General features: G+C 49.5%; 2 protein-coding genes across 8 annotated transcripts in view; one reads left to right on the forward strand and one right to left on the reverse strand.

Annotated features, from left to right (window-relative positions):
- CIB2 (calcium and integrin binding family member 2) overlaps positions 1 to 13667 on the forward strand; it is a 25915-nt gene extending 12248 nt beyond the window's left edge. For 2 of the 7 annotated variants that reach the window (XM_011938434.1, XM_011938431.1), the window contains 4 exons: positions 7018 to 7129; positions 8888 to 9035; positions 12334 to 12529; positions 12936 to 13667. In XM_011938434.1, coding sequence (XP_011793824.1) covers positions 7061 to 7129; positions 8888 to 9035; positions 12334 to 12529; positions 12936 to 12957 — 435 coding nt within the window. In that variant the 5' untranslated portion in view covers positions 7018 to 7060 and the 3' untranslated portion in view covers positions 12958 to 13667. Of the gene's footprint in view, positions 1 to 7017; positions 7130 to 8887; positions 9036 to 12333 lie in introns of all 7 variants that reach the window. The other 5 variants (XM_011938433.1, XM_011938430.1, XM_011938435.1 and 2 more) reach the window with 4 other exon arrangements.
- A 552-nt stretch (positions 13668 to 14219) lies between these two features.
- On the reverse strand, positions 14220 to 25637 carry SH2D7 (SH2 domain containing 7). The gene is made up of 6 exons (XM_011938438.1): positions 25462 to 25637; positions 24026 to 24115; positions 20207 to 20372; positions 19706 to 19918; positions 16685 to 17359; positions 14220 to 14812 (listed from the first exon to the last, which is right to left on the reverse strand). Exons 1-6 carry the CDS (start codon positions 25635 to 25637, stop codon positions 14762 to 14764), a joined length of 1371 nt encoding a protein of 456 aa, XP_011793828.1. The 3' UTR covers positions 14220 to 14761.
- Positions 25638 to 26281: the final 644 nt, after the last annotated feature.

Raw genomic sequence — 26281 nt, forward strand, 5'->3', positions numbered from 1 at the left:
CTCAGCCTCCTGAGTAGCTGGGATTATAGGCACGTGCCACCAGGCCGGGCTATTTTTTGTGTTTTTAGTAGAGATGGGTTTCACCATGTTGGTCAGGCTGGTCTCAAACTCCTGACCTCATGATCTGCCCGCCTTGGCCTCCCAAAGTGCTGGGATTACAGGCGTGAGCCACTGTGCCCGGCCATTTATCACAATTTTAAAGTTAAAAAAAGGTAAGAAAAAAGATCTTACTGTCCCCCTACTACCCAAGATAATCACTAACATTGTAGTGACCAGCCTTCCTTTTAGTCTTTCTTTTTGTAGGTATATAAATGTATACAAGCTTTTTTTTTTTTAAATGGGATTATACTGTGCAGTCTGCTTTTTTCATTTAACATCTTGCAAACAACTTTCAATGTCATTAGATATTCTGATATAATATTTTAAATGGCTGCATTTAATGGATATTTCTTAATTTATGTAGTTGAACATTTAGATTTCCAACTTTCCACGATTTTAATTTGTACTTCAGTGAATATTCTTGTGGCACCATTCACATAACTGCACATGTCTGGGTATTTCCAACAAATTGCCTGATCAAAGACATGGATATTTTTAAGACTTTAGCTTTTTCCCCCCACTGCTGTTATATGCTTTTTGTCTTCTGACCCCAGATCATTCATTGAATAACCCAAGAGTCTGAAGCTCAGCTGCCTGTAAGGGGGGCCAACATGCACTGTAAATAAATGAAGCTGTCTAGTTGGTTGGGAACTCTTTGGAATGGATACCTGCAGAAATAGCTGCTCCTTAACCCCAGCTGGTTATTGCCTTGGGGGACTTTAGACCATCTTGATGAAGAAACCTAGGTTTATAGTGTAAGATCTTTCAATCTGTATATGTTGGCAACAAAATTCTAATTTATTATTTTGACGTAATTTAATTATTTTAAAATGCTATGTGAAAACTAGGCATGAATGTGGATTGCTGGTTTGTGACTTTCAGAGGAATTAATCTTTCCCCCACTGATTTCAAATGCTGTGTCATGGGCTCATTCTCATTTATGTTGGTATCTACCACTTCTAGTCTGCCTTGTAAATGCCAATGTCTATTTCATACATTGTCCTTATTATAGCTTTAAACTGTTTTAATACCTGATAGAGACAAATGTTTCCCCTGTTTCTCTTTCTTCAGGGTTCCCCTGCAACACTCCTACATTTATTCTTCTAAACAAGCTTTTTTTTTTTTTTTTTTTTGCCAGTAGCTTGAAGAAACACTTAACCAAACAAACTTTTGAATCGGTCTGGTTAGATCCCAAATAGATCATTTGCAGATTTTGATTAGGATTGTATTCATTTTATAGAAGAATGAACAGAGCATTGTCATCATTACAGCATTAAGTCTTTCCAATCAGGAATGTACAATAGTTATCTAACTACCTAAAATATTTTTATATCTTTTGTTAAACTTTAATGTTTTTTTGATACTTCAAAATTAGTGCATTTTGCACCAATTTTATACTTGGTTGTTTTTGTTTTTTCGGTTCTTTTAAATTGTGAATTTAACTTTTTTTTAATTAAAAAAATATATAGAAACAGTCTCACTGTGTTGCCCAGGCTGGTCTCAAACTCCTGGCCTCAAGCAATCCTTTCCCCTTGGCCTCCCAAAGCGCTGGAATTACAGGCATGAGCCACTGCACTCAGCCAAATCCTATTTTTGAAAAGGCTAATGTTGATACATAATAGAAAAACTGTTGTGTAGAAAGGCTTCTGAACTCTTTCTATTTCAAATAGTCTTTAACCTAATTATTTTTGGTTTTCCAGTAAATGATAAACTTGCCTCCTCTCCAATATTTAAGTGTACTGTTTTACCGTTTTAACTAATTACATTCCTCCCTCAGTATCTGCAGGGGATAGGTTCTAGGACCTCCCAAGGATACCAAAAACTGCAAATGCGTAAGTCCTTGATATAAAATGGCATAGTATTTGCATATAACCTATGCACATCCTTCTGTATAATTTTTTTTTTTTTTCAGGCAGGATCTCTGTCCCCCAGGCTGGAGTGCAGTGGTACGATCATGGCTCACTGCAGCCTCAAACTCCTGGACTCAGGTGGTCCTCCCACCTCTGCCTTCCGAGTATTTGGGACTATAGGCACATGCCACCATGCCTGACTAATTTATATATATATAAATATTTTGTAGAGACAAGGGTCACACTGTTTTGCCCAAGCTGGTCTCAAAACTCCTGGGCTCAAGTGATTGGCTCACCTCGGCCTCCCAAAGTGCTGGGATTACAGGCATAAGCCACCATGCCCAGCCCCTCCTATATACTTTAAATCGGCACCTCCTGTACACTTTAAATCATTACATTACTTATAATACCTAATACAACATAAATGCTGTGTAAAGGGCTGCTATACTGTATTAAGGAATAATGACAAGAAAAAAAACTATACATGTTTAGTATAGATGCAATTTTTGTTTTCAAATATTTTCTGTCTTCAGTTGACTCACGATGCAGAACTCATGGACCTGGATGGCCAATAGTAGATTGATTCGTGCTCCTGGGGGGAAATGTTATGTAATAATGGTGATTATAGGCATCCCACATTGACGAGTATATCCCCAGTATATACAAAAATTAGCTGGGCGTGGTGATGGGCACCTGTAGTCCTAGCTACTCAGGAGGTTGAGGCAGGAGAATTGCTTGAACCCAGGAGACGGAGGCTGCAGTGAGCCGAGATTGAGCCACTGCACTCCAGCCTGGGTGACAGTGCGAGACTCAAAGGAAAAAAAAAGAGAGAGAAAGAGATACCCTTTTGTTTCTGCTCCTAAGCAGAAACTCCTTTTGTTTCTGTTTTACTAAGAATTTTAAGTTTTTTTTTTTTATTGACAAAATATCATATACTTTAAAATACTTTTGACCAGGTGCAGTGGCTCATGCTTGTAATCTCAGCGCTTTGAGAGGGCGATGCGGCAGATCACTTGAGGTAAGGAGTTCGAGACCAGCCTGGCCAGCATGACGAAACCCCATCTCTACTAAAAATATAAAAAAATCAGCCGGGTATGGTCACATGCCCCTGTAATCCCAGCTACTTGGGAGGTCGAGGCACAAGAATCACTTGAACCCAAGTGGCAGAGGTTGCAGTGAGCCAAGATGGTGCCACTGCGCTCCAGCCTGGGTGACAGAGTGAGACTCTGTCTCAAAAAAACAAAAATATTTTAAATTTTTATTAATAAATACTTCTTAAATTTCAAATAATTGAGAAGTAGGTGAAATAACAAGTAAAAGTTAGCCTCCTTCTTTTCACAACTCTCTACTCCCACCTCACAGGGACTATCAGTGTAAACATGTAGTATATAACTTCTCAGATATTTTTCTATATCCACACATACAGTCATAAATGCATCTATCAAATTGGTCAAAATGTTTTTTGCTTAATATGATTTGTAGTCACAGATTTCCAAATATTGAACTATCTTTGCATTCTGGAAGAAATCCTACTTGGTTCTAACATACTATTCTTTTAAAGTCTTGGACTTGATTTGCCAGTATGTTATTTTTCTTTCTCTACTTATTATTATTATTTTTTCTAGATACAGGGTCTCTGTTGCCCAGGCTGGAGATCCTCCTCCTTGAGCCTCCTGAGTAGCTAGGACTGCTGATGCATATCACCACATCCACCTAATTTTTATTATTATTATTTTTTTTTTGTAGAGACATGGTCTCACTACGTTGCCCAGGCTGGTCTCAAGCTCCTGGCTTCATGCAATTCTCTCACCTTGGCCTCCCAAAGCACATTTAGATTACAGTCATAAGCCATTGTGCCTGGCCCCTAGTATGTTATTTTATAAGACTTTTTCATCTATATATGCAAGTACCATTGGTCCATTCTGGATGCTACATATTAGGTTCTTGTATCAGTGTTCTTGTTAACTTTGTAAAATAAAGTGAGGGCTTTCACATTTCTTGCCTCATACTCTGTAGCAGTTCAAGTAGCATAAGTATGGTTTCTGGTCCTGATGTTACGGTAGGATGAATATATAACTCTTCTTGAACTCAGTGTCCTTTATTGGGGGAGAGGTGACAGAGATGTGATTCTCTGACAATGCTTAGAGTTTCTTTCACAGTGATTTGGGTTTTCAAATTCTCCTTGGATTTTTCTTTAAAGAAAAATTCCAATGTGATTTTAGTTATTGTTTTAGAACAGATGTGTGTCCCAGCTGGCCTTCCCACCCCAGAAGATACCTCCTCAACCCTGCCAAGCACCCATAGCCTCTCTCCCTAGTCCACCCCTTCCAGGGAGTCTCTGACATGGCAGGCAGTATGCTAAAAGTTGCCAGTTGAAGGCCAGTGGTTTTATGAACATCCAGGGGTGAGAACAGTAGAACAGCCCCTGCTTTACTGATAGGGAACTTATCCTCCAGTGGATTAACCCACTTACTCACACTGCTAGTGAGAGGTGTAGGCAGGGCTCCAACCTCAGCCTGACTTCATGCTCCTGCTGCAGCCATCCCACAAAACTTCGGAGGTGTAGGCCAACCCCCAGAAACACTCCAATATCATACCCCGACACATGGGGTAGGGTCAAGGTCAAGTGGGAAATGTAACAGTTGGAAGCACAATGGATATGTCAAAGTACCAGAGGCATGAATTATGAAAGAAGATGCATGAATGTTGAAACAAGTGGTTATTCCTTATTTGGGAACAGTGTGAAAAAAAAAAAGTTTTCCTCTACACAAGAAATAGGAGCAAAGAAAGTCCTTGAGTGCCCTCTTGTGGAGAGTCTCAGCTTGATCCCACCACCCTGGCATTTGCTGAGCCTCCTCCCACCCAAAGTACAAGTTTAGGGGTTTTCCCCTCCAGCTCTGTCTCCAAGTCTTGGCACATCCTTGTGATTTCAGGCCCTTTTATAGGGATGTGTGACTGGCAAAGTGGGCGTGTGGCATTTTATCATTTATTTGCCCTGGACAGGCTCTGAACCAGGGGATGATGTGCTTACCAGGGCTTGACTTGCAGGGAGAAGCCAAGTGGTTGGAGTCCAGAGGTCCTGGGTTCAAGTCCTGTTTCTACTGTTCATTGGCTTTGTGGGATGCAGCAGACACTTGATTCTTGAGCCTCAGTTTTCACCACCTGAAAATGGGAGACTAATATCTACCTCTCAGGGTGATGTGGGGATTAAAATGAGTAAAGCAATCCACAGAGATTAGTTCAGGACCTGGCACAGAGTAAGCACTTGCTAAACAATAGCTGGTGTTATTATCTGTTTGAGCTGGGTAAGTAGTCAGGTGCCTTGCTAAGGACAGCTAGGCAGCAGCACCACAAGAATTGGTAGAACCCAAGGGAAGGTTGGGTGGCTGTGCTGAATGGCTTGTAAAATAAAGTGAGGGCTTTCACATTTCTTGCCTCATACTCTGGAGCAGCTCAAGTAGCATAAGTATGGTTTCTGGTCCTGATGTTACGGCAGGACTAATGTATAACTCTTCCTGAACTCAGTGCTGTGCTGAATGTGCTGAAAGGTGGGCCTGGGGTGTGTCACGGGGTCAAGCCACTTAAAAGGAGACCTGGGCTGATCTGGCTTTGGGGGTGGCAGGGCCAGCCCAAGCCCGGGAGATACAGGATCATACCTAATCCATTCGCCAGCAGCCTAGGGCTTCACCTTAGGCGGGTTACCTACCTCAGCCCCCAGTCAGTGCCCCTTACGCTTGTCCCACCCATGGCAGCACTTAATGGATACAATTTTTGTTTTTAGAGATAGGGTCTCACTCTGTTGCCCAGGCTGCAATGCAGTGGGGCAATCATAGCTCACTGCAGCCTCTAACTCCTGGGCTCAAGCTCAAGTGATCCTCTAGCCTCAGCCTCCCAAGTAGCTAGGACTGAGCCACAATATCCAACTAATTTTTTTTTTTTCATTTTTGTAGAGACAGGCTATGTTGCCTAGGCTGGTCTCAAACTCTGGGCCTCAAGTGGTCCTCCCACCTTAGCCTCCCAAAACACTGGGATTACAGGCATAGGCCACCATACCCAGCTCACAATTTCATCTGAATACAATTTATACCTGTCTTGGGATGGGGGGCTATTCTCTGGGATGACAGGGACCTGGACAAGTGACATAGGGCAAAGAAAGACTGAATGATGGGGCAGGGGGCAGGGAGGAAGGGAGCTTCCAAGTGAGACAGTGCCAGGATGCCTTACACCTTTGAGGGTCCATGCAGCTTGTTGAGGTGGGCTTGCTTTCCTGGAGGCTGGAACAGGAACTAGGGACCTGACCCATCAGTGAGGAGGGAGGGCCAGGCCCACCAGGGTAGCGGGCTGGGTCTTGATGGCCCCCAGCTAGAGAGGTTATGAGTGGCCCATTTACAGGGGCTTCCTGAGGGTGTGAGGACTGCTGAGAGCTCTCCCAGAGAGACCCAACCCTCAGGGCCTAAGTTGGGGTGATGGGGCCATGAAGTGGGCCCAAGCTTTGATGGATCCCCAGGAGTATCCGCAGGAAGAGTGGCTAAGAGTTTCTGCTTGGATTTACCATCTTGGGCTCAACCCATGGCCCTTGATGCTCCCTAGTTATGTGGCCTTAGACAATCACTCTTAACCTCTTCAGCCCTCAGTTTGCTGAGCAGTAAACTGGGGTCAGGATGCATCTGTCTGCACAGTGATATGGAGGAGGATTAAATTAGGTAGTGTGTTCATTGCTTAGCACAGTATCCGGAGCATAGAAAACCCTTATGAGAGCCCAAAGGAGAAAAAATTAGAAGACTTGGATGGAGGCCCAAGGAGTGATGGTGGTGGTGCTAATGAGGTGGGTGTGGTGGAAATAGGGTGGCCTGGACACAATCTGGTTATCAGTACAGAGGTCTGGGCAGAACTCACCTCCCTCCCAACTTCATACCCTGTGGGCAGAGCAGAGCGCCTCCCATTGGCCCCTCACCTGGTCCTGGCTGAGGATGGTCTGCAGAGGCACAGGCCTAGGCAGGGCAGCATTGGGCCGCTGGGACTTAGGGATGGCACCCTCTCCAGCACTTTTCCTCTGCTTTCCTCCAAGGCTGCATTCACGATTCTATGAGCTGGCCCCCAACCTCGTCCCAATGGACTACAGGAAGAGCCCCATCGTCCACGTGCCCATGAGCCTCATCATCCAGATGCCAGAGCTCCGGGTACGTGCAGGGCCTCTTGCTGGCGGGCAGGGGATCTGTGCCTCTGGACCAGCAGCAGAGGCCTCTAGGTCTGGGCTGAACCCAGCTCCACCCTTTGTGTCTGTGTGGCTCTGAGCAGATCACAGAACCTCTCTGTGCCTCAGTTTCCTCATCTGCACTCTGAATAAGTAAGCTATGTGGGCTCTGTAAGGGTGCTGTGCACCAGTGGCCACCCCACTGCAGGCCGTAGGCTTGTGCTCATCTGCTTGTCCCTCTGTTAAGTGGCCCCAAGCCTGTTGTACTTGGCAGACCTGCGTCTGCCTTGTGAGATAATTTTTCTGTCTCCCCCTTGTCTGACCGTGGCTTCTCACTGAGGTCAGCATCGTGGTCATCCATAACATAATTTCTCAGACTTTAATGTACCTGTTAAAATTTAATTTTAAACCACCCGGGGATCTTGTCCAAATGCCAATTCAGGCTCAGTACACATGAAGTGTCAGGATTCTGCTTTTCGAGCAAGCTCCCAGGTAAGACTGATGCTGCTGGTCCTCAGACCATATATATTTGAATGTTTCGTTTCATGAGTTCCTTATCCATAATATGTAAAGTGCACTCAGTGTTAAGAAGGCATTTGGGGCATAACTCCCCATTGCAGTGGTACTTTGTCAGTAGCCCCTGGCCAGGCCTGGGCTCTGTGGCTTGATGGTGGGGTCAGAGTGCTATATGGCATCCACTTGGTGCCTACACTCTGGTTGTGACCTCAGTCCTGAGAGACAATGGACCCCAGGTTCAGCCCTGGACCGACACCCCGTCTGGCCCAGCAAGGGGCTCAAGAGTAGGCTCAGGGTTGCTGGAGCGGGTGAGGCACTCTTGGGTGGGACCCAAGTGGTCTGTCTCTGAGCCTCCTGCACTGGCGTGGGCTGGGCACGGAATGGGGCTAGCCAAGTGCTAGCTTAGTTGGGATGGAAGGGCTGTAGGATAAGTGATTTGGGGATCTAGAAAAGCATCCGTGTACAGCTCCCTGGGAGAGGCGGCATCCAAGGTAGTCTAGGATAATTCACAGGAGCAGAGTGACGGCAGGCCTGGGTCTGAACTGGCTGTATGACTCTTGCTGCTTATCTGGTCCAGTTATCTGACCCTGCATCCACCTTCCACGATCCTGGCCTGACATGGCCTGAGCTGAGGGCCACCAGTGCCCTGGGTTGTCATCTTTTTCTGCTGGGGACAGAGCCCTACACATCCAGGCAGAGCCTCTGTGTGCTCTTCTGGGTAACAGGACGGATCTGTGCTTCTGCTTCAGGTGAGGCAGTGCCTCCAGTGAGAACACATTGGCTGTGCTCAGCTTTTTTTTTTTTTGGAGACAGGGTTTTGCTTTGTCGCCCAGGCTGAAGTGCAGTGGGACAATCGTGGCTCACTGAAGCTTCGAATTCCTGGGCTCAAGTGATTCCCCCACCTCAGTCTCCCAAACAGCCAGGACTACAGGCATGTGCCACTGTCCCTGGCTGTGCCCATCTTAATGATGTGACATGACCCAACAGAATGCTTCCTGAGCTCTTACACGTGCTGGGCCTGGTACCAACACCTTACATACTTTAGCTCATTTAATCCCATCACAACCTAGTTAAGAAGGTGTTATTATTCCCTTTTTACAGATGGGGAAACTGAGGCTCAGAGGGATTTGGTCAATCCTCCAGGGTCACACAGGCTGTCCACAGTCTGGCTCCAGGACCCTCCTGATTATCCTGCACCCACAGTGATTGCTGTATGCGTTTCCTTCAGGAGAATCCCTTCAAAGAAAGGATCGTGGCGGCGTTTTCCGAGGATGGTGAGGGGAACCTCACCTTCAACGACTTTGTGGACATGTTTTCCGTGCTCTGCGAGTCGGCTCCCCGAGAACTCAAGGCAAACTATGCCTTCAAGATCTATGGTAACCAGGGCTAGAGGAGGGGGTCGTGAATGTGAGGGGGGCAGCATGTGGGGCCCTCAGGCTGTCTGGTTACTGCTGGCTCCTGCCCTGGGGACACCAAGAACAGTGAAGCTGATCTGTCCTCTGAAGAGTGCCTATCCAGTGGGGTGGCCAGGGAAGACGATCAGTCCCTGAGAGACATCTGTGGGGTTCTTGAGAACAGAGGAGGGAGGGACTCGCCAACCCCAGGTCGGGTGGTTAGTGTGAGAGGGGTCTCAGGCATGACCTTTAAGCAGGGACTAGCAGAGGCTTGGACTTGAGAAGTGGGGACTGGCAGACCTGACAGAGGGCGCAACCCATGCAGACACAGGGAAGCGCAGAGCTTGGTAAGGAGATGGGAGGAACTTGAAAGGTGGTGGGACAGGAGGTATGAGTCTGAAGAGAATTTGGGGCCAGGCTGTAAGAGCCAGCCACAGAGTTTGGACCTAGTGCTCTGGACACCAGGGCCACTGCAAGGTTTCCAGTGGGGAAGGGCAGCTCTATTTTCCGGAAAGATCACTCAGCAGCTTTGAGGTGTAAAATGGAGGAGCTAGAGAGGCTGCCTAGGCCATGGTGGTGAGGCCAGGCCTACAGGGCGGCCTCTGGAGCCCCCCAACACTGCCAGAGGTAGGGCTGCCTGGGTTCACCCCACCCAGCCCTGCCCTCGGCCCTGCTGCCTCACCAGCCATCAGAGGGCAGCAGGCACTCATAAGCCAAGGACTCACGCTTCTCCCACAGCCATAGGGAGAAAGCTTCATACCCACGAGCTCACCCCCCGTGCTGGCCTGACAGACCCATGGGGACTGGTGTCAAATCCTCAGACAGACCTCAGTTGAGATGGCTAAAGGCCCAGGAAGGGGCTGGGACCCAACCTGGACCTGAAGAGTCAAGGTCAAACCTCCTGTCCTCAGCACCTTTGACAGACACTGGATCCCAAGGCAGGAGGGTCTATCAGGGGCTGACATTTCACTTTCTTTTTTTCTATTTATTTATTTATTTATTTTTAATATTTTTTTGAGATGGAGTCTTACTCTGTCGCCCAGGCTGGAATGCAATGGCATGATCTTGGCTTACTGCAACCTCCACCTCCCGGGTTCAAGCGATTCTCCTGCCTCAGTCTCCCGAGTAGCTAAGATTACAGGTTCCTGCTACTACAGCTGGCTAATTTTTGTATTTTCAGTAGAGATGGGGTTTCACCATGTTGGTCAGGCTGGTCTCGAACTCCCGACCTCAGGTGATCTGCCTGCCTCGGCCTCCCAAAGTGCTGGGATTACAGGCGTGAGCCACTGCGCCCGAACTGATGTTTCACATTCTAGTTATGTTTCACATTCTAGTTATGTTTATTTCAGAGGACTTTGGTTTCTGTCTGTGCACCCACGTTTTGCTTGCATATCAGAAAGAAAATACCTGCCAGTCTACCCTCCACAAACTATGCCCACATGGGTCATGTAAAATGCTTCTCAGATTCCACCCAACATCTGCCCAGTCTTGGACCCCACAGCATTGCTCCTGGGATGGGCTGCTGTCTGCCCAAGATAGGGAGTGCAGATCACATGGACTGGGTGGGCACAGGAACACATGGAAGAACTGTGGCTTCCTTGCTGCCCTAGGCTGGGGGTGGAGTGGGGAGAGGCAGCCAGGGCCCTCCTAGTCTGGTGCTGGGGAGGCCTGGGGCCTCATTTGCAACAAGGATCATCTTACTTCTGAGCCTCAGTTTACTCATGTTAAATGGCCACAGCAATTGAGCCAGCCAGCCAGCAAATCTTTCCAGAGATTTGCTATGTCCCATGCCAAGGGCACAGATGAATCTCCCCTGATGCCTACCCTAGAGTTGTGCCCAGGCCTCTGCAGAGATAGGGCAGAATCACCCTCAAGAGCTTGGGCTCCAGGGTCCAACAATGACCAGGGATGTGACCTCAAGCAAGTACCTTTCCTTTCCCCCTCTCTGTTTTTTGTTTTTTGTTTTTTTTTTTTTTTTTTTTTGAGACAGAGTCTCGCTCTGTCACCCAGGCTGGAGTGCAGTGGCGCTATCTTGGCTCACTGCAAGCTCTGCCTCCCAGGTTCATGCCATTCTCCTGCCTCAGCCTCCTGAGTAGCTGGGATTACCGATGTCTGCCGCCAGACCCGGCTAATGTTTTGTTTTTTTTTGTTTTTTTTTTTTTGGCAGAGATGGGGTTTCACCATATATGCCAGGACGGTCTCGATCTCTTGGCCTCATGATCCACCCGCCTCAGCTTCCCAAAGTGCTGGGATTACAGGTGTGAGCCATCGCACCTGGCCACCTCTCTGTTTCTTCATGTGTATAGTGGGGATTCAATTGTGCCTGCCTCATAGTCTTGTTTTGAAAATTAAATGAGAAAGAGCATGTAATGCTCACATGATGGGTCTTCATCACTAACATTAATGTCAGAGTTTGCCAGTGGGCACGAGAAGCTCATCTGCGGGGGAGAGGACCCTTATTGCTAGAAAGCCCTGCCACTGGGAGGTGATGTGTGAGCCAAAATTTGAAGGATGACCAGGAGTTTGCTGGGAAGGGACCCCAGGCAGAAGAAACAGCACATGCGCAGATCTGGTAGTTGGGCTGAAAATGTAAGAAGAGAGAGTTTGCTTTGATGCAGCCATGCATGGCTTGGTCCTTTGAACCATTTTGCTATCCTTTGGGGCAGTGATAGTGCCTTTTGCTGTGTAGAATCAAACCATGTTCCCTGTTCTGTGTACACAAATGCCAGGCACAGGCCCCTCTCTACGGGCCTTTTGATTTTGAGTCTCCTGACCCATCCTGTTTCCTGGCCACACACCACTGAGGCAACATGGTGCGGTTTAGAAAACTTGGGTCTTAGAGTCACACAGGCCCCAATCAGAATCCCTGCTCCATCTCCGAGTGGCTCTCCCACCTTGATTAAATCACATGGCCTTTTTGGGCCTTAGTTTCCTTAGCTCTAGAAGTCTAAAGGGAACACAGGGTCCACTGTGGGCTAAGGCCAGGAAGGGCTATCTGGCCTAAGCCTGAAGTTCTCAGGAAACCTCAGATTTGGACTTTTGACCTGTTTCAGGATGTGGTTTAGTCATTGTGGGGTTGTTGTGGGTGGTGGATGTGGGTGTCTAAGCTATGCCTGGTGGGTGAGCCCTCTTGGGGGCTGGGATCCAGTGTCCCGAGAGTGTGCATGGAGATGCTCTGGGGACATCAGAAGCTGGTGGAGGTAGTGGGACCAGCTGGGAGTGTAGGGGTCCCTGGGTGCACGCAACCTGGACTTGAACATGTCCAACCCCCGCCCCACAGACTTCAACACTGACAACTTCATCTGCAAGGAAGACCTGGAGCTGACGCTGGCCCGGCTCACTAAGTCAGAGCTGGATGAGGAAGAGGTGGTGCTTGTGTGCGACAAGGTCATTGAGGAGGCTGACCTGGATGGTGATGGCAAGCTGGGCTTTGCTGACTTCGAGGACATGATCGCCAAGGCCCCTGACTTCCTCAGGTGCTGCCACTACAGGGGCCGGGCTTGGGCAGGGCAGGGCAGGCCGGGATGTTGGGGCTAAGCCCCTGTCACTCGCTGTTTGTGAGCAGTGGTGTGTGACCAGGAAGCAGGAGGTCACGTTCAAGGCACCCTTGCCCTAGATGTGTGACTGGCCTTTGTCCCCTCCAAGGGGGAAGGTGGAAGACCTGGGGGCCCCTTCAGTGATAGCTGGGAGCAGAACTCCCTGGGCACCGCTGTCCCTCTAAGCCTGCCTTCCCTCAGTATTGATTACTTGCATCCACTATGCAGGGTTCCCTATTGAGGCGCTGTCCAGCATGGGGCTGGGGCCTGCTGTGTTTTTCCCTGAGGAGCTTTACCTGCCCAACCCAGGGCCTCTCACCCTCTCTTGCCCTTTCTCTCTTTCCAGCACTTTCCACATCCGGATCTGAGGACACTGCCGAAGCTGCAGGGGCCTGGAAGTCCACTGTCCTGTCCTGCAGTCACATGGGTGTGGCCTCCAAGCTCTCCAGGAAAGCAGTGGCAGCCTCTGGGGTTCACACCATGAATATTTCCTGTGGCCCTTTCAGCAAAAAACAGCCTTAACCAGGAAGGGGGCGTGTGAGGGTTAGGACCCTTCCCACAGCCCCTCTGTGGTCCAGCCCGAGGACCCATGGCCCCTTCTCCAGGCCCTCCGCACCCCGCCCCATGCCCCAGTCCTCTCCCACTCCAGAAATGCTCCCCAGCCCCCAGAGGGAAAGGCAGATAACCCAATAGGAGGTGGTGGGGTCTGACATGTCCAAGTGCTGGCAGACACCCTGGTCACCCAGGACAGAATGGGAAAAAAAAAAAAAAAAGAGGTCAGGGTTTTAATGAGCTATGCAATCTTTTTCCAAAACCCAAGGTTGGGCTGCTCCTCACCCCTGCCTGTTCCTCTTCTGCTGGCCTCCTTCACAATGTGAAGCTGTGGGCACAGTGGGCTGAAGGGCTCTTGCCCCTGTCTCTGCCTCTGGGTCATGAGTACCACCCTGCCTGCCCTCCCCAACACCATGGAATCCTCACTGGTGTGTGCTGTCCACAGATGTGTGAACTCCTGGTAGTAAAACACTTTTGCATCCCTGTGCTCTCCATGTCTGCTAATGTTAGGAAATGTTTGAGGGTACCTTTGCTTCTGATCCTTGAAATCCCACCATTGGCATCTCACCTCTCAGCATCAGGCAGTGCCTCCTGCTTTAGGCACTAGCTTTGATTTCAGTGCGTGTGCCGTTGGAAAGAAGACACATCCATGCCCCGAACCTTCTGTAAATTCCCTGACAGTATCTCTGGTTAACATTCAGGAGTGCTAACCACTCAGGCACAGGGACAGTTGCTTCAGTCTCAATCCTTACAACCCCCAAGGAGGGAGGGACTCTTACAGGCCTATATTTCAGGAAAAGCTGCATAGCCAAGTGGTCACTAAGGGTAGATTTCCCACAAATGCGACCTGAGCCAGCTCTGCCCAGGGTCAGGGCAGGGAGGAGGGGTACCTATGGTGTTGTCGCTGGAGATGATCAGTCCTGTTTTCTGCATCCCGGGCTTGGGGTAGTGGGGAGCGGGGTAGCAAGCCAGCTGTCCACCCTTATAGAGAATGGGAAATGTGGATAGGAAGGGAAGTGACACACAAAACAGGAAGTTTCCTGAGGGCCAGAGCTCCAGGAAGAGCCAGCCTGACCTGAGGGCACAGCTGGAGTGAAGAGGCCTGAAGCAGAGGATGTGGCTTCTGGCCCTCCCCTCCTTTTTGCTGATGGGGCCACAAGGAGGGGAATTGGTTTTCTCAATAGCAATTGCATGATGTCACTTGGCCAGTTAGAAAGGTGTCTGTCCTAGCACACAGCCTGTCACACATTCGGTAAGTGCTCAGTAGTGGGAGGCAGGTTCAGTCAGTCTGCCTGGGCCTCAGAATGCTCATCTGGGAAATGGGGGTGCTGACCCTTGCCTTTGGCCAGTGTCACTCCTCTCCAGCCTTGATTCCCTCCTATGCATGGATGGGAGGCACAAGGAAAGCAGGACATAGCCAGGAGCTGCAGGTGGTTGGAAGGTCCTCTTCCACCTGCTCTCAGGCAGGCACCTTGGCTGTCTCAGAGCCTAGTTCTGTAGTAGGCCGGATGAGTCTGAAGATCCAAAGGGTGCCTTCAAGTGAGCTGAGGGCTTTGCGATAACCCCTGGCATGGCCTGGGTACCAGGAAACCCACTGGTGGGCTGCCAGATGCCAGGCCCTCAGAATTTGTGCTTCCTGTCCGTGAAGAAGAGCCTCCGAAGCTTGTCAGGCTGCAAGGAAGGAGGAGATACTGGGGCCTGGGGTCGCTGGACAGGGAGGGAAAGACCCAGGCTCCGAGGACCCCTCATTGACCTTGGGTTGGGGGCCCAAGCCCAGGACATGAGGCCAGGTTGGAATTCTGATGGTTGATTCCACAAGCCTCTCCCGGTGCCTGAAATCCCACCTTTAGCTCTCCAATTTTGGATGCAGAGTTCACCCTCTTCTGGCGAAGGAGAGGAGGGGAGGGAGGAGAGTAGAAAGGGTGGTGAGCCTCACCTTACCTCCCTGGAGTGCCCTGGTCTCCCCTGACCCGCAGTTGGGGACCTCAGGATGCACTGGTGTCGAAGGGAGGGTGGGGCGAGGCTGTACCCAGGCCCACAGAGATGGGAGAGGACATGGGGCAGCCACAGGGAAACAGCAGACATGGGATGTGGCTTCTGAGGGTCTCAGGACTGTCCACTGCTGGATCCGTGGTTCCCGGAGAGTCAGGATCTCAAAGGCTTCTATCCATGGGGTATGGGGGCACGGCCCTGTCCTGAGGGAGGAGCCGTCAGCACTTCCCGGGAAGATCTTTCCACCAGGAATCTGGCCAGAAGATCTGTGTGTGCCTGACTGAGATCAGAGGACTTGCCCCTGGGGAAGGGACTCCCAAGTTTTATTGTCTCCGGGTATAGGCAGAGTGCAGCTGGGACTGAGGGCTCCAGAGAGTTCATCTGCCTCCCTGAGAACCCTGGACCAGCCCTACTCCTGGCCACCGCTCTCCACACTCCTGGTCCCCTCTCCTCCTTACTTATCAGACCCCTGCAGAAACCAAGAGGGAGGGGAAAGGACCCCTGGTCTGCTGCAGAGAAAGTCCTTAGAAGGTCCTGGAAGCCCCCAGCTTACACCCAAATCTAGCAGCTGCCTCTCCCACCACCACCACCACCACCACAGAGATCCTCAGAATAATAGCTGTGTTCATCAAGAGCCCTCTCTGGGCTGTGTCCTGAGTAGGAGAGGATGTCTAGCACTATCCTCTGGGCACCTGCCCCTGGATACAAGCAGAGGATCAGCCCATTTTACAGATGAGGAAATGGAGGTCCCGGGTGGGGTTGCTAAACAAGAATGTAGATGCCCAGTTAAGTTTAAATTTCAGATAAACAAAGGAATAATTGTGGTATTTGAGACATACTTTGAAATGGTTTTCGTTTTGGTTTGTTTTTTCGTTTGTTTTTTTAAACAGAGCCTCACTTTGTCTCCCAGACTGGAGTGCAGTGGCGCAGTCTGGACTCATCACAACTTTAACCTCCCAGGTTCAAACGATCCTCCTGCTTCTGCCCCCCAAGTAGCTGAGACTACAGGCCACCACGCCTGGCGATTTTTTGTATTTTTTCGTAGAGATGGGATTTTGCCACGTTGCCCAGGCTGGTCTCAAACTCCCAAGCTCAAGCAATCCACCTGCCTCAGCCTCTCAAAGGGCTAGGATTACAGACATGAGCCACCATGCCTGGCCTCAAAAATGTTGTTTATCTGTAATTCAGGTTTAACTGGTTGTCCTGGAATTTGTCTTGCCCAAAGCTACAAGGCGAGGGAGTAGGGGCAAAGGGGCTGTTCTCCTGCACCCAGAGGCTCTGAGACCGCTGCAGAAGCTGATCTATTGTAGAGAATGCCCTTAGAAGAGCCTGGAAGCCCATCTCACATTCAAATCTAGCAGCTGCCTCTCCCACCACCACCACCACCACCACCACCACCATTTCCAGGCAGATGTTAGGGCTGGAAAATTCTGTGCACTTCCAGGCAGTGGCGGTGACCTGACCTGCCTATGCCTGGGGGCTACAGGTTGTCTCCTACCACCAGGTGCTCTCTAAGGGCTGGGAGCCGCCCCATCCCGTCATGGAGCTCACCTTGTGCATCCGTCCAGTCTCCTTGCTCTTGGTTGCTGGGATCTGCTCATAGGTGTTCCCAGGCTCTGGGAGCCCTGGGGGCCCTGAAATCCTCTTGTAGCCATGGTCCATGGGCCCATGTACCCATGGGCTATATGTGGGACTGGCCCCAGGATGTGGGGCCCTGGCTGGGTCACCCAAGCAAGCTGGGATCTGCTCATAGGTACTGCCTTCTTGGTCTGGTGTGTCCCTGGGCTCTTGCAGGGGGCCTTCTGTCCCAATGAACTCATAGATATCTGCAGAGCTTCCCTGGGAGCAGGGCTGAGCCTCTTGGCTCAGCTTTGGAAACTCTTGCCTCCAGGTAGCCCCCAGGGATCCCATGGCCTCAGAACACCCCCAGGAAGTGGGAGACTCTGTGGGACCCTGGTCTGGGCTCACCCTAGAGAGGACAGGCACCAGGCCATCAGGCCTATTCTGTTCTCCATCTGAGAGTCTCCTTTGGGCCTCCCTGCCTGGGGAGTAGGCCTGGCTGCCAGCTGGAACTGGTGCATGCCTGCTGGACCCCTCTGTGCCCAAGCCTAGCCGTGCCTGGTTCATCTTCCTCACGTCTGCATAGATGATGTCACTGGGGCCTCCAAAAGACTCTTCCAGGAGGGAGGAACTCCTCTCAGGGAGTGGGGGCACTCTGATGGGAGCCTGAGGAGACAGGGACAGAGAAACTCTTAAGGGGCAGCCCATCACTAAGATGCCCTCCAGTAAAAACTCTCTCAGATAAGCCGAGGCCCCCTGTCTTGGCTATAGTCTTCCCGCCTGTACATGCAAGGGTTGGATACATGACACTCAGGGTCCCTTCCAGCTCTCATGCTCTAGGACTTGTTCTTTGTTTGGTTTGTTTTTTAAGATGGAGTCTCACTCTGTTGCCCAGGCTAGAGTGCAGTGGTGTGATCTTGGCTCACTGCAACCTCTGCCTCCCAGGTTCAAGCTATTCTCCCACCTCAGCCTCCTGAGTAGCTGGGATTACAGGCTCCCACCATCATGCCCAGCTAATTTTTGTATTTTTGTAGAGACGGGGTTTCCCAATGTTGGCCAGGCTGGTCTCGAACTCCTGACCTCAGGTGATCCACCCGCCTCAGCCTCCCAAAGTGCTGGGATTACAGGTGTGAGCCACCACACCTGGCCTAGGACTCATACTTTACCTTGGCATTCAAGGCTTTGGGTCACCAGCTCTACCTCCCACCCAATTTTTCCCTCCCCTCCTCCCACCTCCTCCCACTTCCATTGTGGTCCACTGTTCCCTCAGTGCCCCCAAACCCACTCACTGCTGCATTTCCCTTCAGAATGGCCCATCTCCAAGTCCCATCACTCATTTAACAAATATTTAGTGAGCACCAACTATGTGCCAGACACTGTCCTAGGTGCCAAGGACTCTGGTGAGCAAGACTAACTCTTGGGAGTTTATATTCTAATCTGGGAGATGGGCAGCATACTGCTGCACTGTGTAGCACAATATGGTTTGATGTGCTATATGATGGGCGAATATATCGCAAGACAACGGAGTGTGGGGGCATGATCAGTGCTACAAAGAATGAAGCAGGGTCATGGGATAGAGAGAATGGCAGGTGGGGAAGGCAACATTTTCTGTCATAGGTGGGCCTTTCTGAGGAGGTGATATTTAAGAAAGGAATGGAATGCAGTTAGAGCGTAAGCCATGCGAGTATCTTGCAGGAAGAGCATTCCAGGCAGACGGTAGAGCCAGTGCAGAGGCCCTGAGGTGGGAGCAAGGTTGGTATGTTCAAGGATGATCTAGAAGGCCAAAGAAGCCAGAGAAAAGGCCTCACTGAAGCCTCCAGTGAAGAAGCAGGGGGTAGCAGGGCATCTGGTGAGGCTCTTGTGGGCCCTGGTGAAGTGTTTAGGTTTTATTCTAAATATACCTAGGAAAAGCCATTGGCATGCTGTGATCTGATATAAAGAAAATTGGCCGGGCACGGTGGCTCACGCTTGTAATCCTAGCACTTTGGGAGCCGAGGCAGGCGGATCACCTGAGGTCAAGAGTTTGAGACCAGCCTGGCCAACGTGGCGAAACCCTGTCTCTACTAAAAATACAGAAAAAAAAAAAAAAAAAAAAAAAAAAAAACTAGCCGGGCATGGTGGCATGCACCTGTAATCCCAGCTACTCAGGAGGCTGAGGCCAGGGAATCACTTGTATCCAGGAGGCAGAGATTGCAGTGATCCAAGGTGGTGCCGCTGCACTCTAGTCTGGGTAACAGAGTAAGACTCTGTCTCAAAAATAAAAGTAAAAATGGCTGGGCACAGTGGCTCATGCCTGTAATCCCAGCACTTCAGCCAAGGCGGGCAGATCACTTGAGGTCAAGAGTTCAAGACCAGCCTGGCCAATATGTTGAAACCCTGTTGCTACTAAAAATACAAAAATTAGCCAGATGTGGCAGCAGGTGCCTGTAATCCCAGCTCCTCAAGAGGCTGAGGCAGGAGAATCACTTGAACCCAGGAGGCGGCGGAGATGGCAGTGAGCCGAGATTGCACCATTGCACTCCAGCCTGGGCAATGGGCGAGATTCCATCTCAAAAACAAAAACGAACAAAAACAAAAAAAAAAAAAAAAAAAAGAAATATCTTTCTGAGTACATGGGGTGCTATGGAGAAGAATAAAATATTGACTCACAGGCACCACACACTACAGCTTACTAAGGGATGTTCAGGCATTTCATATCCGTTTTTCTCATTCAAGCTTCACAAGAACCTCAGGCATGGTAAACTGAGGCTCAGAGAAATTATGTGACTCGCCTAGAGTCACATCGCTAGAAAATGGCCAAGCCAAGGCTTGAACCAAATCTAACTAGCCAGACGCAGGCAATGGCACGGGTGAACCCCAGGTGATTCCAAGATGGGTCTGCACCTCTGGGCCTTGCTCACCCTCTACAGCCGGAGGGAGTGGCTGGCCTGGCCTCAGGGTCTGACTGGGAGCATGGCACCCACATCCCTGGTCTGGCAACCCTGACTCTAGGTGGCCCATAATGCTTCTCACCTCCATGCTTTCCTCCTGGGAGAGGTTCCGGGGACTCACATCCAGACTCTTCTGTGCATGGAGGAAGGAGACCTGGGGCTTTGGAGATGAGCGGGGGCTGGCGGCCTTGTCTGGGACCACTGTGGGGGATACCATGGCAGGCAGGTTTTCTGGGTCCACGATGGTCTGGTGGAGGCCCCGGGTGATGGCATCATACATATCATTGTCCTCTGGCTGGGGGTATGGGGATACAGCAGGCATGTGGTCACACAGGCCCAGTCAGTCTCCAGAGCCTACATGAGACTGCTGGTAAGAGACTGCAACATTCCCACCGGGTTCCTGACCTCAGGTAAGACATCACCACAGTCTCCCTTTTTCCAATAGGGATCATGACCCCACACCGAGTGCCCCTGGATGATAGTAAATAGGGAGGGCTTGAAAAGGGGTATGCCTGAGTGATGGATACCCCAGGCCTGGGCTCCCTGCCCAGCCACCCTCACCCTGGGAAAGTGGGGCACCTACCCGGGGGCAGGCAGTAGTCAGCATCTCTCCGAAGGGCTCAAGCTGTGCCTCCTGGTAATGGCGCACAAGCTCAGCCAGGGTGCTGTGGCTCTGGGTGTCTCCTGAGATGATGTAACGCCGGTTTCGAAGCTGGTTGATGACAAAATGTCGGCAACGATTGCTGCCCCTGCAACACAAGGCAGCCCAGCCTTGGCCCACGGTCTGAGCTCTGTGCCTGGGTGCAGGAGAGGGGTCCCAGCTCTTGATCCAGAACAGACCTGCCTGATCTGGGGCCACTGTACCCCACTTGGAGCCACGGTGTGTTCGTCAGAAAGCTACGGAGAGGTTTTCAAACCACGGAGCCCTGGGATCTTGGGAAGTACCTAAGCCTGCTCTGGTGGAGTCAGGGAAGGCACAGCTGCGACTGGAGTGAGGCAAGTGAGGCACTCCTCTTGGGTGCGAAATGTACAGGGGCACCAAAAAACTCAATCAAGAAAACTAATAACGCAGTATTTTAGAAAATCAAAATATATGAAAAAAAAATCCACAATGAACAAAACACCAAAGTTTTAAATAAAGACAGGATCCAACCCTGCACCTGTACAACTCGACCTCCCCCTAGTCCCCACCCTGCTGCAATGATGGAGTTCCATCTCCCACTCCCTCTTTGGCCTGTAAAGTCCCACCCTAAAATCTCACCCTCTGCATCTTCCTTTTTCCTAGAAAAATAACATCTACACAATGATGTGCATACATCATAAATGTGCAGTTTGATGAATTTCCACATAGGAACCCTCCCATGTAACTGCCACTCAGATCAAGATATAAAACCTTTCTAGCCCCCAGAAGACCTACTTGCACTCCCATCCAGTCAATGCCCCCCAAAGGTAGCCACCATTCTGACGCCTATCAGCATAGATTAGCCCATTAGAGAACTTCTATAATACGTCTCTTGTGTCTAGCACCTTTCACTCAACATTGTATCTTGGAGATTGATTCATGTCCAAGTAGAACTAGTTTCTTTTTTTTCCTCATTTATATGTAGTATTCTAGTTAATGAAAAATCCAACATGTACCTATTCTGTTGATAGACATTTAGGTTGTTTCCAGATCTAGGCTATCATAAATAAAGTTGCTGTGAGCATTCTTGTACATATCTTTTGGTGAATATGTACTTATTTCTGATGAGAATATACCAAGGAATAGAGTTGATGGGTCATGGGTACACTTGTATTTGGCTTTAGTAAATCATGCCAAATTGCTTTCTAAAATTATTGCAATGGGCTGGGCACAGTGGCTCATGCCTATAATCCCAGCACTTTGAGAGGCCCAGGCAGGCAGATCACTTGAAGTCAGGAGTTCAAGACAAGCATGATCAATATGGTGAAACTCCATCTTTACTAAAAATTTAAAAAAAAAAAAAAATAGCTGGTGTGTGGTGGTTGCCTGTAATCCCAGTTACTTGGGAGGCTGAGGTAGGAGAATTGCTTGAACCTGGGAGGCGGAGGTTGCAGTGGGCCGAGATCGTGCCACTGCACTCCAGCTGGGTGACAAGAGTGAAACTCCATCTCAAAAATAAAATAAAATAAAACTATTGCAATGTATGAGAGCTGCAGTTGTTTCACATATTCTGTCTTTCCATTATAGCCATCCAATGTGGCTTTAATTTGTGTTTCCCTGACAGCTAATGATGCTGAACATGTTTTCATATGCTTATGGGCCTTCTGGGTTTTTCTTTTTGGTAAAGTGCTCAGTTCTTTTGCTTTTATTTATCGAATTATCTGTTTTCATCTTATTTATTTGTAGGAGTTCTTTATATATTCTGGATTTGAGTCCTTTGTTAGATATTTGTATTCTAATAGATAACCTATTCAAGACTGCACGCTGATCTTTTTCTTCTCTTAATAATATCTTTTAATTATAAAAATTCTTAATTTTGGCTAGGTGCGGTGGCTCACACCTGTAATCCCAGCACTTTGGGGGGCCGAGGCAGGTGGATCACCCAAGATCACGAGATAGAGACCAGTCTGACCAATATGGTGAAACCCCGTGTCTACTAAAAATACAAAAATTAGCTGGATATGGTGGCGTGTGCCTGTAGTCCCAGCTAGTTGAGAGGCTGAGGCAGGAGAAGTGCTTGAACCCGGGAGGCAAAGGTGGCAGTGAGCAGAGATCGCACCACTGCACTCCAGCCTGGGCAAGAGAGTGAGACTCTGTCTCAAATAAATAAATAAATTTTTAAAAATTCTTAATTTTAAGGAAATCAAATTAATCACTCTTTTAAGATTAGTGTTTCGTGTCCTGTTTAAAAAATCTTGGCCTCTCATTTTCAAAGGTATTTTCATTTACCTATGACAATGTTTTCCTGTTTTCTTCTAGAAATGGTATTGTTTTGCTTTTCTTTCTTGGATCTACAATCCATCTAGAATTAATTAATTTTTGTGTATGGTATGAGGTAGCAGTAATTGTCTTCCATTTAGATATCCAATTGCTCCTGCACCAATTATTGAAAAAGCAAGCCTTTCCCCCATGGAATTGCAGTGATGCCTCTGTTGCAAATCTGGTAACCAAACATTTGGGACTGTTTTGGGACTCTTCTGTTCCCTTTTTCTATTTGTATACCTTTGAGCCGTCCCACTTTGGTCTCTTTCATAAGTTAGTATTCTCCCTAAGATCTTATCTGGGAAGAAACAAAGCAAAAGAAAAAAAATCCCCAAAGCTCAAAAGACATTTGAAAACTACTGAGTTAGTATATTTCAAAATGCCTAGCACAGTGTCTGGCACATAGAATAAAAATATTTTGACGACGACTAACATTTATTTAAAGTCCTTACTGCATTATATGCATTGTGCCAAGCACTTTTAAATGTATCAACTGATTGCACACTTTCATCAATCCTATGAAGCAGGTACTATCATATTCCCATTTTACAAATGAGGAAACGGGGGAACAGAGGAGCAAAGTAACTTGCTCAAGGTCAGCGTTTGAACTGGGGCAGTCAGAATATGTGACAATTTTGAATCAGAATCTGAAGACTTTTAAGTTTACCCTGGAGCCCTGGCCTCCCTCCCTACTTAGAGAAATCTTCTTACCTCCTCTGAATTTCCCCTTCCAACCGACCTACTCTTGGGACAAGATTCGACATCACCATCTCTGCCTTTGTCCTGGCTACCTTGTCTCCTTCTCTCTATCCCCACTATCCTATCCTAGCCCAGACCTCATTATCTCACATTCAGGGAATTGCAGGAGTCCCCAGTGCCCCCACTCCTCCAGCTCTGACTTCCAGTCCTCTCTCTATAGGCTGCCTAAAGGACCTATGCAAATACAGTGAACCAGATCATCCTTCAGGGTCTACAGACTTAGCTAGGCATCCAAGGCCATTCTAAGCTTCTCCCACCCTCCCCTCCAGGCATTCCTCCAAAGGAACCAAGTGTTCTGCTGCACCCAGCAACCTGCAGCTCCCCCAGCACCCTTGTCTTTCATGCCTCTGTACTTTTGCATATGGCATTCCATCTACCAGAGATGCCCTCCTAAACCCCAACCACACCCTCCTTTCTGCCTAGCAACTTGTATTCTTTCTTCTATCCTAGGCTCAAAGTTCACCTCTGTGAAGCCTCCTCCAACCCCTACTCACCTCCTTTGAAGGCTGTGGCTTCATCCGTAGCATACGGCCAGTGCTGCTCAGGAAGTGTCTGCTGAGCATGTGATGGATGAATGAAGGAGTCAGGAGTCAGGACCCAGGGAAATCTAGGCAATTTGGGCCAGTGGGGCCTCTGCACTAATCTGCAATGCTAGGTTATGGTAGGCTGAGCTTGCTTGCCCAGAGGGCTTCCCCTTACCTGTAGGACAAGATGTAGCCGGTGGCTCGGTCACTGAGGCGGATAAGGAAGGAACCAAGAGCTCTGTCCCTGAGTAGCTGCTCCGTCTGCCTGGGCAGAGGACATGCCATTAGCTGGGGTCTGTGCCCTAACAGCAGCAGGTACAGCCTGACTTAGGCCTCTCTTGGAATCCCTGCTGGCCATGCCTTTGGGTTCCAGACCTCCAACCCTTTATAGTGGAGCCACTCAGAGTGGATTGGTCTGTGGCCTGTCAGGGCTCAGTATGTGGTCTATCTGGGCCCAAATGATTAAGTTCAAGACTGTCTGGGGCTGGGTCAGGGTCTGAAGTCATATGCACCCCCCGACTCCCCACTGCAGCCTCACTAGCAGGCACACTGCTTGCTGACCCTGGCCACCCACTCTCCACCTGGATGGTTGTGTAGCAAGAATAAATCCACACAGCTGGAGATGTTGAGGTTTAGTGTGGGGTCCCTCCCTCAGAACCACTGTGTACAGTACTACAGGATGTGCACTACACACGAGCTTCTGCAAGGAGAAGATACTGCTATGTCCCAAGCAGCTAAAAGGGACTCATTCCTCTTCCTGTCCCCTTCAATCCCAGGCAGCTACAGAGATTTTTCACATGGTGCCAAATATTTTGGAGGCACGGTGAAAAGTTCCACCTGTCTTGTGGTTTGGCAGTACATAGACCAGATACATATTCCCTCACTCAGTTACTCACCAAATACTGAGTGCCTGCTCTATGCAGCTAAATCATTTGCAGGGCCAGGTGCTAAATGAAAACATGGGGCCCCTGGTTCTAAATGATTTAGAATATCAAGACAGTGACAGCAAAGTATTAAATCAAATGTGGAGCCCTTTTGACCCTGTGCTGTTGCACAAGTCAGTGCCCATAAAGCCGGCCCTGGCTCTGTGCAGGTGCTGTGCCAGGACCTAAGGACTGGCTGGATTTGTCATTCCTTCACCAGGTGTTTTGGTTGCTTGGAGACCCAGCCCAAACAGAAAGCCAAACCTGTATCTTGGCCTTTATACCTAGGGTAACCGTGCATCCAGGTTTTCCTGGGATGGCCCCATTTATGACAGTTCTCCTAGCTTAGTTACTAATAGTGTTCTAGTTTGGACGATACATGATATGGTCCCCTAGTTACTCATCAAGTCACGGTCTGGCCCTCCTTCTGTCCTCTGGCAGCCTGGCAGCCCCAGCCATCCTCAACTTGTACTAAAGTAGAGGCCGTTGCCCTCCCCGACTATGCCTACAGAAGCCACTACCAGAGGACATGGTGCTCCTCAGTCTGTTCCCCTGCCCCCTGCCTCCAAGGGCCCCTGCCTAGCCCAGGGAAAGGACAGGAACCAGTCTGATCCATAGTTCCCAGACCATTTTCTCAGCCCCAAGGGGCTGTGGGCTATGGGGGACCTGTGGGCAGAAGCAGCCTTACTTGCGGGTGATGAATCCATGAAACCAGGGAGGCAGGACACCGTTCTGCAGAATGAAGGGGGCCTGTGTCTCCATGAACCACTTCAGGGCAAGCTCCTGGAGCTCAGCCAGGGCCTGGCTGTCCCCTGCCCCCTCAGGATCTCTCCCTAGGCTGAGCTGCTTTAGGCTGTCCTCCATGCTGGCGAGCACCGGAGTGGAAGCAGAGCAGCCAGCGCACATGCCTCTATATCTGCGTGTGCTCTGGCTCATTTGCCTGAGCCCATGCCCTACCCAAGGACCCGTAGCACACAGCAGCCCTATTGTCACCTCTGGGTTGGTGGCTGGTTCTCTCCTCTGATGCTTTGGGGTGGGGCACTTTGGCTGGCTGCAGACATGGGGGAAGCAGCCTGAGAGGGGTAGGGAAGGCCCTCCGTGGCTTCCTGGCCAGCAGATGGGCTACCTCACTGGGTTTGGCCACGTTCCCCACAACCTCTGGTCTTTGTCACAACTAAAGATCGGACCCTGGCAAAAGTCCACAATACTGCCCCTGGGAGCAAAGCAGTATTAAATTCTAGGTATCCTTCCTTCATGGAGGCTATTTTTATTTTGATGGAGAAGTTCTGTGCTAAGTCTTCCTTCCACTCAAGATTTATTGAGTCCCTACTGTGTGCCATGTAAATCTGGGCCCTGGGAATAAAGCAGTGAACAAAACAGCACTTTGCCCTCATGGCACATACATTCTAGAGGGAGATAAATATATGTGTAGAATATAGAGTCAGATGGAATAAGCACTCCAAGACAAAGGCAGAAGAACAAGAGAGCCCATGGGCTACATTATGCAG

The sequence above is a fragment of the Colobus angolensis genome, unplaced genomic scaffold (genome assembly GCF_000951035.1).
Source record: "Colobus angolensis palliatus isolate OR3802 unplaced genomic scaffold, Cang.pa_1.0 Scaffold172, whole genome shotgun sequence".
Lineage (NCBI taxonomy): Eukaryota > Metazoa > Chordata > Mammalia > Primates > Cercopithecidae > Colobus > Colobus angolensis.